The sequence below is a fragment of the Helobdella robusta genome (assembly GCF_000326865.2).
Source record: "Helobdella robusta unplaced genomic scaffold HELROscaffold_10, whole genome shotgun sequence".
In the NCBI taxonomy this organism is placed as follows: Eukaryota; Metazoa; Annelida; class Clitellata; order Rhynchobdellida; family Glossiphoniidae; genus Helobdella; species Helobdella robusta.
This window is the reverse complement of record NW_008703571.1, coordinates 3,806,257-3,824,048: the sequence shown is the minus strand read 5'-3', so window position 1 is coordinate 3,824,048 and position 17,792 is coordinate 3,806,257. Positions and strand designations below refer to the sequence as shown.

At 30.7% G+C, this 17,792-nt stretch overlaps 1 protein-coding gene across 1 annotated transcript; it reads right to left on the bottom strand.

Moving 5' to 3' along the window:
- Positions 1-1,279: 1,279 nt before the first annotated feature.
- Positions 1,280-16,503, bottom strand: HELRODRAFT_71735 (hypothetical protein; the record flags this gene model as incomplete). Its single annotated transcript, XM_009012056.1, has 3 exons — positions 1,280-1,450; positions 15,912-16,027; positions 16,167-16,503. 3 exons carry the CDS (start codon positions 16,501-16,503, stop codon positions 1,280-1,282), a joined length of 624 nt encoding a protein of 207 aa, XP_009010304.1.
- Positions 16,504-17,792: the final 1,289 nt, after the last annotated feature.

Genomic DNA, 17,792 nt, shown 5'->3' with positions numbered 1-17,792 from the left:
CATATATATATATATATTTATATATATATGTATATATATATATATATGTATATATATATATATATTTATATATATATACCGTGTGACCACCAGTTGGTATTGTTACACTAAACACATTCGGTGTGCCACTATTAAATACTATTGTATTATTGTCATCAGGTATTACAGTTACATGAGCACATATATATATATATATATATATATATATATATATATATATATATATAAAGTGGCGCTCATAAAAAAGAGCGCCACTATCGCTACCGCTATTATAAAGATGTTTCATTTTACATATGTATGTATACCAATGTATATTATTAATATGTATGCATATATATATATATAGAGATATATATATATATATATATATATATATATATATATATATCATCGGTCACCATCAAGAAATAACGTAATTTAATTATTTTTTCAATCAATATGGCAGACATATGATCTAATAAGTACCTCTGTGATGTTTGAACAGTTGAACGCGTCTACCACTTCCCACTCGTATATAAAGTTTTTTGATAGGTTTAATTAGGTCTGCTCTCGGATTTATGACTTTCCCAAAATATGGTTATATACAAAATATATATAATATCAAGCCAATAATTTTAGTCTATAAAAATCAAGCAAGCAAAGCATTTATTTTTATACAAATTAAAGTATAAGTAAATGGTAATAGCGGTTAATATATATATGTGATTCATAAACAAATTTAATGTTTTGAAATTTAGCCTTTTTCATTTTTTATAAATGGGAGTATTTGTTTAATTTTACGACAAAAAGACAGCGAAAGCACACTTAACAAAAAGACAGCAAAAATATAACATACATAAGAGTGGATATTTTAACGGTGACCCGTCAAAAAAACGCCCGACAAAATAGCACCGACAAAATGGCGTAAAACAGGCCAAAAATTTCTTGACAAAATAGCGTACAACAAAATAACGCATATTTCTCGACAAAATTGCGCACGACAAAATAGCGAACGACAAAATGGGCACTGCATAATTTTTTTAAATATTGTGGGTGAGGGTTAAAAATACACGTTTACTCATATCCTCATATCTTCAATAATTCAGTAGACAAAACGTTTTCAAAATACAAAGATGTTGTATTCAATTCTGGGGTGCATTGTTTTGAATACGCTAATATGCATCATCGTCATGTATAGCAAAAATGCAACCATTTAAATCTCAGTGACTGAAAAATATTTAAACTGTTCTAAAAAAACTAAAACTGCAAAAATGATTTGCATATCAAACAATATTAATGCTCAAAATAATAAATTACCTAGATCTTTTGCATCGATTGCAGAATTTTTGACGCAATAATCAGTTGCGATACCAACCATAAAAATTTTCTTGATTTGTTTAGATTTTAGCATCTCGTCTAAATTAGTTTTTGATATGTGGCCATTATCCATAAAAACAGAATACGAGTCGATCTGGAAAAAATTTTTTTTTAATTTTTGTGCCGTGTGATCAAAATGTTAAAATGTCGATTGTAACGCTTTCATAATTTAACAATTTTTTTCAAATTTTTATAATTTAAAAATTTGTGTAAGTGATATGAAGTAAAATGGACTAAGTTGGCCCGTTTAAAATTCTTAGAAAGATGTCGATTTTCGAAGTAGACTGGGAAAAGAAGAAGAAAGAATCAAACTTTTTTACTTTAATAAATTGTCACTTTATGTACCTCAAAAAGTGACTTGGAGGGGGGAGATGTAAATTATATTTCATATAATTTTCTATGCTTAAGTATTCCTTGAATTTCTATTCTTTGCTTATAGCGGGACTTTTACCATCCTATATAAATTTCTAACACGTGGTTAGTTTTATTATTGTGTGTTAATAGCTTGGTATTTGTACCTCGAATTTAATTTTTTTATTTTAGATAAATAAATCAGGTTCTCGAAAGCAAACTTATACTTGCTTATTTTGAACACATTTACGATAAATCAAAATATTGTAAACATTGAATTACTTATACATTTACGATAAATCAAAATATTGTAAACATTGAATTACTTATAGTGAGTGAAACGAAGCGTTTGATTTAAACCAGGGATTACCAAACTGGGAGGCCCACTAAAGCTTTCTATATAATTATTTTCAATCATGAAAAAACAAATTAATTTCCTTATATGAAAAAATAATTATCAAAAGATTTTTGTTAACCAAGTTCTAATATGCGTGCAATGATTTTATATCAAGTTGTCGACGTTTAAAAAAATCTATATCAAGTTGTCGACGTTAAAAAATTTATATTATGTTGTCAACGTTAAAAAATTTTCAGGCTGAATAAGTTTGGTTGGTTGGCAAGGTTAGTTCTGCTTGTACAGATGATAGTATTGTTATAACCGCCGGAATGATCAAAATGCCCTATATCATTATTATTTTTGCTATATTTGTAATCCTTGGATTGTAAACCATAGAGTGTAAATGTAAAATGTAAATGATTGTAAAATCGGACTAAAAATGTATCCTGCGTAGTAATGTTTCAAGTCAGGTTTTCAGCAAAGAAAGCGAAGTCGTAAATGTGACTTATGTAGTTATTTGGGTTAGTTTATTGTTTCTATTATTGTTGGAATTCAAATAAATGTTCAACAAAGTTTGCGTTTGAAGCAGTTGTGTTCATTTATCGGAAATCTTGAACCTACGGAATAACGAACACTTGACGATCGTTGGAAGCTACAATACAGGTGTTGGAAATATAGTTATAATATATCTTTGAAGTTATAACATTAGTGTTGCTACTTACGAGGTCAAGGGTTACAACATTGATGGCAAAAGTAAGATTTTTGATAAATCGAAATTTTCTTCAATAAAGAATGCTATCATTAAAAAGCTTGATACAACAAATCTGAGGAAGGAACTACGAAAACATAACCTCTACTCGAAAGGAGCAAAAGCGTGATGGTCTAATGGTTAAGGAAGCCTTGTGCTGTTTCGCAGTCACCGGGTTCAAATATGACGAAAAGATCACCGCCTATCACATGCTTCGTGTGTGATGCGTCGTTTAGCACGTATTCATTTACGATGTTTGTACGCTTTGTTAAATCCTCTGAAGTTTGGAAAAGTGCAATTTAACCTTTAATCTGACCTTTCATACCCATCGATGTGTGACAGGACGGCTCCTATTCCGCTATTACTGGCATCCGTGTCGAGAATGAATGTCTTTTCTTGAATCGAGTAGAAAAGAATGGGGGTTGTACTTAAAGCTGTTCTATTAGCTATACAAATGCTGTTGCTGCGGAGTCATCCCATACGAACACTTGGTTCTTTTTTGTTAATTCGTATGATGGCTTCGCGATTAGAGAAAAGTCTTAGACGAACCGTCATTAATTTATAGCTAACCCAAAAAAGAATGTACTTCATGTTTATCTTAAAGTACTGACCAGTTTTTTTACTACATTTATTTTGCAGGGTTCCGTTTCGACACCTTCTGGTAATGTCCAAGGTAATTCACTTCCTTTGGGAAAAACTGGCATTTCTTTTTATTCAGCTTGAGAATACCTCTTGCAAACTTGCAAAGTGTTGATCAAACGTACATCCTAAAACAATAATATTGTTTAGGTAGACAAGGCACGTCTTCCACGTAAGTCCCCTCAAAACGTATTCCATTGGCGTTCAAGTATGGCTGGAGCATTACGTAACCTGAATGGCGTCTTTTCAGATCTGTAAGCCGTCTTTCCTTGATCATTTTCTTCAATCTCAATCTGCCAGTACCCGCTTTTTAAATCTAAGGTCAAAAGCCACTGGAAACCGGATAAGGAGAATATATTCGAATACATGACTAACAGTGTCTCGGCCTTCCTTCGTTCTTTTTCGGTGAGAATTGTCTCGTCCAATAGGTTGTGTTGGAAACTTTGGATGTTCAATTCTTTTCCTTAATATCATTTTGTAGTTTTACGTCAAGTCTTTTTATAGTACCTGTTAGCTGGGTATTGCCAATTACTCTGCCATTCTTTATTTTATTGGATTTTCTGATACATTCATTATCTGGATCGGAATTCTATCAGACATTTTTTAAAAAAATGATATTTGATATTTTAGACGTTGGCGTAGGTTCCACCAGGACAAATTGCTGGCTCCTGCATTTATTATTTTTTAGTTTTGCCCAAATGATGTTTCCCGACAGACTTGATATCTCAATATCGCCATCAATCATTACCTGGGTGCATTTAGGTCGACTGTTTCCCGTAACGACTTCCATGTTTTTCCAGATCTTGGTGGAAGTCGTATTTTATCATCATTCGATGCCCAAGATGCAAGATACTTCCCCATACACAGGTGACGTTCCTCAAGTGGCCGTTCGGAATATGTAGCGATAGATTTTTTGGATCCATTGACATATCTCGTCTAAGAATAGCTCTAGTTGAATAAATCAATTGGTAATCGGACATTCGAGTACATCTATCTTTCCTACACCCAAAAGTCATCTCGGTCACGATGCAGCATTGAGGCATAAATTTTACTGCTCAATGATTTCTTTAAGTGTTTTTATCTTTGATTTTATGAGATCATATCACTTTTATGAAAACGCATGAAACCCCATAAAAGAAATGAAAACACATAAAAGTGTTATATTTTACGATGTTAAAAGATTCACAAAATATTCATTTTGAATAAAAAGGAACCAATAAAGAGACACAGTATAAAAATATTTGATCATCTGGGCACAACCAAAACGTATCAATTTGAACATCGAAGATGGTATAGGATTACCGAAAAAAGCTTTTCTGTTTTATCATGTATAAAACAAAAAAAATTCTGGGTTTTGAACTAAGGAAACTTGAAAATGATTTACGATCAACCGTTAGAAAAATTGAAAAGTTAAATTAGAAGTTAACTAACGCTAAACATGCTGTGATTTTCATCAATATATATATATATATATATATATATATATATATATATATATATATATATATATAAATATATATATAATATATTGGATAAAGACTGTCAGAAATGCAATTATTGATTACCATTATAATTTACGACTAGCAGAATCAATACTCATAGAACAAAAACATCCGATAATAAATATTCAACAACGGGCAATTGAAATTTTTCCCACCAATAAATTTAGAAACAGAGGAATTATCAATAATGAAAACACGTAAAGTTATATTTATCGATAATCAAAACATATAAAAGTGTTATATTTATCGATAATGAAAACACATAAAAGTGTTATATTTATCTACCTATCTACCTGCATCATATCCTACCGTCACGCAGACATTCCACACATTCGATTCAAGACTGTTCAAGAAAGTAGAAAATAACAGCAACCACGTCATCCATCCTCTACTACCACCAATTAAAACTACAACACACAACATTCGTCAACGCAAGCATAACTATCAAGTCGCCACCCAATCAGGACAAGACCTTCATCAAAAGACACCTCAAACATATTAACACTAAATAAAACTTTATTATTTACACAACTAGTTTTTAGTTATCGATCACTTCACTAACTCACTAAGTCATCATCTAGTCTATTAATTTGCCTTTTTTATGCCATTACATCATTTTATAGTCAATTTATTTTATTATTGTTTATTTTATTTTACTTTTTAATTCATGTTTAAACATTTTTTTCTCTATTTTTTTATTTATTTATTTACTTATTGGTTTAACAGTTTCTGAGTCTGTCAGATCCTGATTTTTAAAGAATAATAATAAAAAAAACTCTGTTGCTTCTTCTTGATCTTTTCAAAGTACCATCTTTGTTTGAATCATCAAATGTCATTACTTTATCAATTTGACAAACCGCCACATCTTTGCTAACGCCACCATTATCATGATCACTATGACTAAACAAACATCGATTCCCATCACCATCACAACTATCAAAACCATTATCAGACATTATTTCACCAGCTTTCTGAACCTGATAATAAGCCACTTGCCTACCGTTCCCCTTACTCTGAATAAAAAATAAGAACTTGAGGCCTAATTTGCTTTTGCTTTATCAACGATTTTTTTTTAAATTCAAGACGCTAATCAACTGTCAAATCTTGACTGGACCAGATCTTATCGAAATCATCAGACATGGATCTAAGTTGGAATGAGTTTTTTATGACTGTTTCTTTAATGACATCATCATTCATCACTATCAAAATAGGTCTAATCTTCGATTTTGTCTTCTGTCCATGTATATATATATATATATATATATATATATATATATATATTTATTTATTTATTGGAAGAAGCACAAAAAAGTAAACATAATACTTGTGATAGTGCCTTAACTAAAGTTGTCCTTTCAACCAAGTTCAACAAAAAATTCAACAAAGTTAATTGAAAATGAAGAAATTAAAAATGATGGTAATTCATGCACGCGAACATACGTCACAAAAATTTATACATTTGCATTTCAAAAGTAAATAATGTTCGCCTCCCACAATATTGACAATTAAATAAATAAAGATTGAATCGACATGAAAAATTCACAGTAGAGGTTCATTACAGAAACAAATTCAAATATCAATTTTCGCATATTTTAAAAAGTTTATCGTTAAAGAATCATTACATAGGCAAATGCGAGAATCATGATGTTATTAACTCATTATGAAAAATTTATCGTAGAAAGTCTATTACAAAACAAATTCTATTTTTATAAAATGTTTACCGTAAAAGAACTATCACACACATTCATTTTCATTTGAAAGTTTACCGTAAAAAGTTTACCGTTCGAAGCATATTCATGCTCCCTCAAGTACGTTAGATCCATAATTCACTCATGCACGCACATTCATGTCCACACATTCATATCCATCCATACACATTCATATTCACTCATACACCTTCATAACAATCCATTTACATTCATATCAATTCATACACATTCATGCCCACTCATACACATTCATAACAATCCATACACATTCATATAGATTCATACACATTCATGCCCATTAATACACATTCATATCCATTCATACACATTCATATCCTTTCATACACATTCATAACATATTCGTGCTCCATATCAAAGTGGCCGTCTTTCTTGTTATTGATACTATAATTATTGTTATAAAAAATAAGTATTTTTATTAATTAAATAATTTTTGAGCTTATTTTTAAATGAATGGATCAAAGTAATTTCTTTTATTTCCAGCGGAATTAGCTCGTTCCAGACTCTAGGTCCTGTTATTTTTAAACTTGAATTCACTAATTTAATTCTCTGCGGTACAAAATAAAATGTATGCGCGCTTCTCAAGACTTTTGTTTTGACATTTGACGCTAGGGTAAAGAAATCTAGAAAAAATTTTGGTAACTTTTGTTGTAAATATTTAAACACGAAGATTGCCAGAAAGTAAAGATGCAAATTTTTAACACTAAGAATGTTTGCCTCCGTATAATAACCAGTTATGTGGCAACGTGGATGAAGGCCAAGCAGCAATCGAATAAATCGATTTTGTGTTACGACAATTGGATTAAGGTGTGAATCAGGACTATTGCTCCAAAGAAGATTACAATAGACCAAATAAGGATGAATTAACGCATAATAAAGATTTACTAATATATTTTTATTAATTTTATGTTTAATTTTATGTAGCATACCTATGATTCTATATGATTTTTGTGATATTGAATTAATGTGCAAATCCCATGACAGGTTATCTCTGATTACTATACCTAAAAATTTTGTTTCAGTGGAACGAGATATTATTTTGTCATTTATTGATATTGTCAAGTCATTAATGCCATTTGTAATTATTTTCGGACCGAATATTAAATAAGTACATTTTGAATAATTTATTATTAATTTATTTAATAACAACCAGTTTGCTATATATTTTAAGTTATTATTAATTATTATCTGATCTTCTTGAGGATTTTTGGTATGAAAAAAGATAGTGGTATCATCAGCAAAAAGTAAGAATTTAGCTGTAGTAGGAACCAGACAGAGGTCGTTAATAAACACCGAAAAAAGCAATGGTCCCAGTATTGATCCCTGCGGAACACCGGAGTTTATAATTAACTTCTCCGAATTGTGTCCATTTATCGAGACATATTGTTTTCTATTTTTTAGGTAAGTGGAAAACCAATTAAGAGCTACTCCTCTGATTCCATATACTCGCAGTTTCTGTAAAAGTAATTCATGGTTTATAAGGTCAAAGGATTTTGACCTTATAAAGATTCCGATAAAGATAAAGATTATAAAGCTTCTATAAAGATTCCGACAGTTAAGAATTTTTCGTTTAGATTATACATCACCCTTTGTGCAAACTCCAACACAGCAAGCTCTGTTGAATGGTTTGGTCGAAAGCCGTATTGCCTATCTGTAATGATGTTGTTAGCACTTAAGAATGAGTTTAATCTAGAGTGCATTAGTCTTTCTAGAATTTTTGAGAGTGGCGAGAGGAGAGAAATGGGTCGATAATTAGATACTTCCAGTCTGTCACCTTTTTTAAATATTGGTAGAATTTTCGCAGTTTTAAAGCACTGAGGAAAAATTCCTTGTGACAGTGAAAGATTGCATATGTGGGTTAATGGGACAATTATATTATTTATTATTTGCTTAACTAAATAATTACTTAGTTCATCATCGGATGTGCTTTTTTTGTTTTTCATACTCCCAACAAATCCTATTATTTCTAATTCGTTAGTTAATTCAAGATAAAAAAATTTGCATATTGGCTTAATTAAATTAATACTATTCTGATTCTGTGCGTTATCATTTGTATTATCTAATAATGATTTAGTGATATTGACAAAATAGTTATTAAAAGTGTTACATATTTCAGTTATATTTTCGATTATTATGTCATTAGTTACTATTTTATTGATAATTTGTTTGTCTGGTTTTTTATTTAGCATGTTATTTATTGCATTCCATTTACTTTTCGCGTCATTTTTATATTCGAGAAATTTATTATTGAAATATTGATTTTCTAAATGTCTTTTATGATCAGTGAATTTATTTCTAAATTTTTTATACGTATTATAATTTTCTGAAGTAGGGTTAACTATGTAATTTTTAAACAACTTATTTTGCAGACGTGACATACATAACACTTCCTTATTAACCCATGACTTTTTATTTCTGCGTTTACAAGATCGCAAAGGAGCAAATGTATTTAAGACAGTATTTATTATTTTGTACAGAAGTAAACAGGCTATTTCAATATCGTTTTCGCTTGTGATAGGAGTTCAGTTAACAGTAGCTAGATGGGCGTTAATCTTGTTAATGTTGCTGATTGTTAAACAACGTTGGAATGGAGGGATAAATTTATCTGTCGATAAACTAAAGCAGTGTGAAATCGAGAAAATTGGATAATGGTCGGACAAATCAGATATAATTATGCCACTATTATACGTTTCAGAGGAATTTGTAAAAATATTATCTATTAAAGAACTAGAATTTGGGGTTACTCTTGTTGGTGAAAAAATTAATGGAACGAAGCCGTATGACAACAACAAATTCTGAAATGACATTGCGTGTGTCGAGTCTAAGTTTAGGATATCGATATTGAAATCTCCGACAAAATACGTTCGATGATTCTGCCTTAAAGCGTTAAGTGTAATTTCTAATTTTTCAAAATGTGATCAAATTTTGTATTAGGTGGCCTATATAAGGCCTATATAAGGCAACCACTTTGATATATTCACAATTATTATTACATTGTTTAGACTTTATATTAATGCACAGCATGTCAATAACATCATCATCAAACACTCTATCATCACACACACAAAAATCTAAGTCAGTTCTTATAAACATGCAAACTCCCCCACCTAAGCCAGTCATTCTATTTTTAAAAACAAATTTAAAACCTTCTAATCTAATCAAAGCTGCAGAAGCTTCATTCAGCTAGGTTTCACTGATAACTATTAAACTAGGAATGTTATTAAATCCGTCTATAAGCATTTGAAGGGACGTGATTTTATGGCATAAGCTACAAGCATTTACATGCACGATTGATAAAGCTGATGAAGATAGACTACAATCAGATAGTGATAAAAAATCTGATATATTATTTTCAGAGTAGTACTTCGTTTCGTTATGCATTGATTTGCATATAAAATTATTTGGCGCCACCATGATTCTCGATTTTGGATTGGACAACTTTATCTTCTGCTGTTCTTCTGTGACTCGTCAGTGAAAAATCCCATTCGCGCAAAAATGTGTATTGTGGCCATATATCAGGATTGGTGAATTTGGATAACTGGCTGATTGGCAGAATTATTTTAAATGCCGTAGACTCGACTAATGGGTTTTGATATACCGCGGGGTTGTCTGGATGATTATCTGGAGGATTGTTTAAAAGGTTTCTTTTTCGCAAGACTGGGAAACATTGGTTGAAGATTATGTTATTTGTTTTTAGATGGTTTTCAAGGACATCTTTTTTGCACGAGTCAACATTACCTACATAATAAACAATTTTTTTCTCTATAACTTTAGATGCTTTCAAGAGACAGTTCGTACCAGTGCCAAATACTTTGTTAGATTTTTTAGATTCTATTTTGTTGTTTATTGTTTGAAGAACTGGAGGAGAATCAACTGACTTTCTTTTTTTCTTGACTTTCTGAACAAGTTGAAAGCCATCGACGTCTAATTCATCGTTGGATTCATTCATGGATTTTTTAATATTATTATTATTTTTATTAAAATTAAAAGCCAAATGTTTACTTTTAGCTGCCCATGAATTTGTAGTTAAAGTTTTATTTGTGGAATTAGTTGATAAATTTGTTTTCAATACGTCACTTAAAGCTGTAGACATTTCAGATTTATTCAATGGTATAGTGCTTGTTGTAAAAGCCTTTTCAATGTCCTGCAACGTTGTCGTATGATTGGAAACAATAGAGCGTATGTTGTCCAGCAAGCCGGTATGTTTCGTATTTAACGCTTCTATTATGGCCGTCTGTTGTACACTAAACATGGCTTCGATTTCATTTTTGATCTTTTGAAAACTAAAATTCAGCCAGTTAGTAATATTTGGTATCCTCAACAGATTAACAGCTGAATATATTGAACATTTATCAATAAAACCTTCTAACCTCAAAATTTTTAGCAATTCAACACATTCTAAAATTTTGTCTTTTTTATTTATTCCGCGAAATTGAAACTTATCCACTAATTCTGATTGCAATTCTTTAATTTTTAACAATTCCAAATCATTTTTCAAAATTTTAATTGCAGCAGTAACTTCGTCGACATAATAGAAATCCAATACATTCAAAATAAAAGTTTCGTTATCGAAATTATTCCAATTATTTGTCAAAAAGCACAAAAATTCACTAGCAACAGCCGACCGACCAGCCATTGTTGTTACCATTTTTTATACACACACACACACACACACACACACACACACACACACACACACACACACACACACACACACATATATATATATATATATATATATATATATATATATATATATATATATATATATATATATATATATATATATTGGTAACAGACTGTTGTTAACGCAGCATTTCAAAAATTCAACACTACTTTCAACATTGTTCGACTTTTTTATATTTCTTTTTAATTTATTAATGTCAGAGAAATTAGACATTTTATTGTTTTTTAAAAATTTTTATTAAATAAATTTGCAAATAGCTATTTCGAGTTATAGATAACTCATCTTCAGTGCATTATATATAAGGTATGTAAGATATTTGATAAGAAGGAATAAGTCAATCAATCTTCGTTTTGCGTCCAGAGACCCGGTTTCCCGAGATAGGACGTTGTTTTCTTTGCTATCAACTTTTTGCGCCAAATTAGACGATCAGTTGTATCCATTTCATTTACATTTAGAGCTTTCTTGTCTTGCTCGATTGTTTGCGACCAGGACTTCTTTGGACGGCCTTTGGGACGTGTGCCAGGTACTTCAACATCTGCAATAGAAGTTATGGCACTGTTTCCACTTCGTTTGACATGACCAAACCACCGCAGACGGTGTTGCCGGCATTTGTCCTTTATATCATCTAAACCAGCACGACGCAGGATTTCCGTAGATTTGATGTGGTCCTTCAGACTAATTCGTTGCATCCATCGGAGCATTTTCATGTCGGTTCGTTAAAGTAGTTGTTCCAGTTTAGTTGTCATTGGCCATATTTCTGCACCATATAACAACACCGGACCACTATCACAGATTTATAAAGTCTTGATCGTAGTGGTAGTGGGATATAGGGGCAAGGAAATGCCATTTATTCCAGGCTGCACGTATGCTTGCTCGAACGGCAGCTTCAGCTGTTCCAGTACAATCCAGAACACTCCCTAGATATTGAAACGATGTGACTTTTTCTATTTTAATGGTTTCAAAAACAGTGCTATTTTGAATTTGTTGTTGTGGATTGATGCAAGCAGGACAAACAAAATTCGACACTTTAGATAAAGTACCAATTATTTTTGAACAACGTTTGTGACACCACTGGTTACGTGCTGACACTTGATTGAATTGTTACCTACACCAGCTTCACAAACTGAACAAGGCCATTGTCCAGTAGCTGTGGATTGGATGGGTTCACCAGTGTTCATTGCTTTGGTTTTGCTGATGTTGACTTTGAATCCATGATCGGCGAGTCTGGTGTTCCAATCTTCAAACATCTGTGCTGCATTATGCTCAGACGTGGCTGTTAAAATGATATCATCAGCATATACTAGATTCCAAATGTCACCAGTGCGTATCGGTTTTGTGATTTCTTCCATCACAGTTATAAATAACAGTGAACTGAGAATCGAGCCTTGGTGAACTCCAACGCCGATGTCAAATGCATATGTGTTTCCAACCGTTGTGCTGACGAGAGTCTTAGTACTCGTATACATTTCCATCACAAGTCGAACAAGATATTCTGGAATGAGTTGTCGACGTAGACTCCATCTGATTGCTTCACGGGGAACTCGATCAAATGCTTTTTCAAGGTCTACAAAAATGTGTGATAGTTGTTGATGCTTTGCGAGGTACTTCTCTTGCAGTTGCCGAAGGATGTGAATTGCGTCAATTGTTGATTTCCCCGCTAGAAAACCAAATTGATAATTTCCGATTGTGATGCAGGACGTTAATCTTCTCTCAATGATTTTTTCGACAATTTTCAGGGAGTGTTCTAACAGACTTATACCCCTATATGATGAACAGTTCAATGGATCACCTTTGTCTTTGTATAGTGGGACTGTCATGCTATAATTCCATTCAGTCGGCATTGAGCAATTTCTCCAGATTTCACGGCAAAGTTGTAGTAACGTTTGGATACCTGCAGTACCAGATGCTTTGATAATGTCATTTGTGAGTCCAAAGGGCCCTGCTGCCTTTCCATCCTTCATAGCTTTCAGAGCTTCTGTAAGCTCCTCTAAAGTGATGTCTGTAATCGGACCTTCGATGGGTGGTGCGTCAAAGTTAACATTGATGTGATTTGTTTCGTTTAACAGACGATTGAAGTATTCTCTCCACTGTAGCTTGATCTCATCTTGTTCAAGAACCATTTCATTTTTGTCATTTTAAGGAACAAGTAATTATTAATTTATATAAATTATTTAATTAAAACTGAAAACTAATAAAATAAATTTAATAACATTAAACAATATAAAAAATAAATATAAATAGCTATTTCACAGCTCGAAATAGCTATTTGCAAATTTATTTAATGAAAATTTTTAAAAAACAATAAAATGTCTAATTTCTCTGACATTAATAAATTAAAAAGAATTATAAAAAAGTTGAACATTGTTGAAAGTAGTGTTGAATTTTTAAAATATATATATATATATATATATATATATATATAAAGTTTTATGTTATATATATCATGAAAAATTTTTATGGTTCCATTGCTTGCACGTGAATATCTTCTTTGTTAATGCATACGTACACGTGTTGAGTTGCATAGATAACAGGCATTTTGATCAAAATTAATTTTTTTAAATTGGACATGTATATGTTGTTTTTTCCATTTTTTCCATTCCCGTCCATTATTCCCGATTCCCACACAGTAAATCTCTATTTCCTAAAATTTCCATTCCCGACAATTAGGTTTTACCAACTCCCATGGGAACCATGGGATTCTTGCAATTCCTGTTCCCAAGTTCACCTCTAATATACAGTGCATAGACTGTGTTTAATAATTATTAACTATAATTATCTGATATCCGGATGTTTTGGTCAGATCAATTCTATATTGCCTGGGTTGTACAAATTTAATCTTATATTATCGATATAAAATTTAGGAATTAATTAAAATTTTATAATAAAAATGTTTTTATTAGAATAAAGAAACTTTATAAATAACGTTTTGCTTTGAAAAAACGTGCATTTTATGTGCGTTACATCGTTCAACTTAAATTCAATGTTTATTCTAAGTTTAAAAAAAAGTTATTAAAATGCAAGGTTTTATTTAATGCCATGTTCATGGATATATATATATATAATATGGATATGGCAGACGCGTTATATATATATACATTGTTCTTGTTTATATATATTTAACATCAAGGTCAGTCTAACAAATATTTGTTGAAAAGTGAATTTAAATTAAAGTAAACAATCAGTTTTTAGCCGGTTGTTTAGCGATTATCGATCTATTTGCTTTTTTTGTCAATTTATTGGCATTTAATTAAAAAATTTGTCTATAGTAAGACGTTTGATCATAAAAAATCAGTAAAATGCCATTACTAAAAAAATGTTTAATGTTTACGCGTTTAATTCCATAGAACTAAGCAAAATTATTAGGCAGGTAACAATTCTTATGCCATATCCATGGCCCTGTTCAATGTGCAATGCTTTATATTATATCTCTGTAATATATTGTTTCATTGATTTAGAGCTTGATTGAATATTTGATCCTTACTTAATTAATTGATTAATTGTTTATTATGTGGTTTATTTCGTTTATTATAGAGACTAAATAAAATTTTTCATTGATTTCTTAGATAGGATGATTTTTATTTGTTTGGTACAATATTTTATCGCTAATTCTGTGAATCAAATTGCTAGGCTAGGGTGCATGCTCTTTAAATGTTTTCAATATTTTTGTTCTTTGAATTCTCATGTATGTTTTTTTATTTCATTTCATTTTATTTTACTTTTATTTTATTTCATCTTATTTATTTTTTGTCATATTTTTTAAAATTCATAATTGTTTTTGTGCAAATTTTGGGTTTAGTCCTGCTGAATTTTTAAACGTTGCTCAGAAATTATTGGAATGCTAAATTTTTTCAGGAACCAAATTATAGCAATAACAGTAAAACAATAACATCGGGTGCAATGATTTTGTTTTTCTTTTATTTTTAGCAGTTTAACGGCGCTTTACACCCTATGGTCATCACGATATTGGTTTTGTGACTATTTGTATCTGGTGATTCTCAACTCTTTAAATCTTGTTTAACATATCGATCTTCTTTAGAAATGAAATAAAAACTTCCAGATTTTTATTTTATTTTGGAATATTGATTCTACAAACATTGAAACTATAAATTTATTTCTAATCTCATTGTATTTTTGTACTCTGTTAGTATATGATGAGTGGATTGATTTTTATTTGATTTTTTGAGAATCCAGGAATGGGTGACTTCTGAATGGCCTAATTTTAATCTATTGATTATAGTTTGCATATCGCGATTTAAATAAGTATTTTTAATAGTTTTTTTATTTACAATAAAACAACGACATCGGGCCCAATGAGCAAACATTAATATTCGCCATCATGAAACCAATTTCATTTGGGCAGCGCAGTGGTATAAGGGTTAAGCTGTTGCTGCGGTTATTGAGTTCGAATTCGAACTCTTATCGCATCCAATGGGTAACACGTTGATTTACACGTATTTAGAAGCGCTTTGTTTGTTGTTGACATCTCTGAGAAATACTAAAAATGTAAAATCTGAATAAATAAATCAAATATCTATTATCTTTTATATCAATGCATAAAACTAACATCTTTATTTGTTGCTTTTTTGAAAACTACATCCTTATTGGCATCAAAATTTAAATCAGATGGAAATTCGGAATCTTGAGTATTTTCGATGCAATGATCTGGCCACAAAGTTTGTTCTATTTCTCTGATTTTTCCAACAGAACAATTAACGGTTCGATTGACAAAGTTTTTTAATTCAGTTGTTTCACAGATTTTTGCTGCAACATAAACATTATAACAGTTGAAAAGTCTAAAAAAAAGTCAGTACAAACTTACCGTTCTCATCATATTTTATTTTTATTTTCTGGAAAGCAGATTTATTAAAATGCTGTGAGGCAAAGGACACATGATCACGTGGATGGTAATCTTTAGTAAAAATTACCTCCTCAAAGTATGGTCTATATTCGAGTAAAAGATGGTTGATGAATGGCACCAGAGAACGGCCACCACTTACTGCCAGTGAACCTTCTTCGATAAAACAATTTTGCACATCTATAACGAGTAAAACACTTTTCTTGTTTGGATGTCTGGTATCTTCACCAAAAACTAAACCAGTTACAATGATTAATAAACAAATCAATGTAATTTTCAAAATAAAATTTAAAAAGATCATTACTAAATAAATTTATTAATAGTTTAATTATTCAGTTTATTCAAAATTATTCAATATGCTTTAGCTTTAACCAGCCTTTAAAATAAAAAGAGTCGTTAATTATTAAAAAAATTTACAGAAATACTTTTGGTTTATAATCATGTAAGAAATGTACTTTGCACAGATGCACTTCGAACGTTGAAAATAGTTGTATTATTTGATACTCTATTGTTTGCCATATTAACTGCTTAATGACTTTAAAACTTAAATCTTTTGCGATTTAATTTCTTTTTCAAAATTTTAATTCTTGTCTGTAGGAATCTGCATTTGTTGAAAAATTCGGAATTTTATGGTAACCAGACCCAAAAACAGTCCGTTAGGTTAAAATTTTATCGTCTGAAATTAAGGCCCGAAACTAGGGGGCAAAGGGAACAAGCACCTCGGGCGGCAAATTTTGAAAAGTTTTAAAAAATGTAAAAAAGTTAAAAAGCATTTAAACAATAGCTTACGGTAATAGCATAACAATGATAATAATAACAGCATAATGTGGTGGGGGCGGCAAACTGAGTTTTGCCCCCTCCCATGGCAAATGCGCCTTCCGGCCCTGCTGAAATTTCCAAAAGAATACGTTGGTTTCAAATACAATCATACACGGAATACACAATTTTTACCTGTCAGAATTAAATCTGAAAAAATATCAAAATTTTTTTGGAACGATATTAATATTGCCGTTTGTTTGGTATTTTCAATCATTGTCGGCATTTAAAAAATATTATAAATTACTAATTTTAATAATTATTATAACATAATAGTTATTTTATGTTATATTCATAAAAATAGAACAATATATAATTTTCCAATTCATTCTCGAGTGTATAGGACCTATTTCGATTTTGCAATAATCTTCAGCACTTGTTGCGGTTTATGTAGAGAATTTGAATAACCCAGGCCTTTGTTCTTGTGATAAGCATTTGTGGCTTTCAGTGACCTTGTTAATTTTACTGCCTTCTTACTAATTGACATGGTTTCTTTGTTCGGCCTAATTGCTTTGAATGAATTGGAAAACTGTTATTCTAATTTTAATGAAACAATTGATAACGATAAAAATTAGGTTAAAAATATTGAGAAAAGTAACAAAAAAATTTCCATCGTTAGAAATTCGGTATTACAGTATTAATTATGCTCTTTTACCAGTATATATATATATATATATATATATATATATATATATATATATATATATTGGTAACAGACTATTGTTAACGCAACATTTCAAAAATTCAACCCTACTTTCAACATTTCGAGTTATA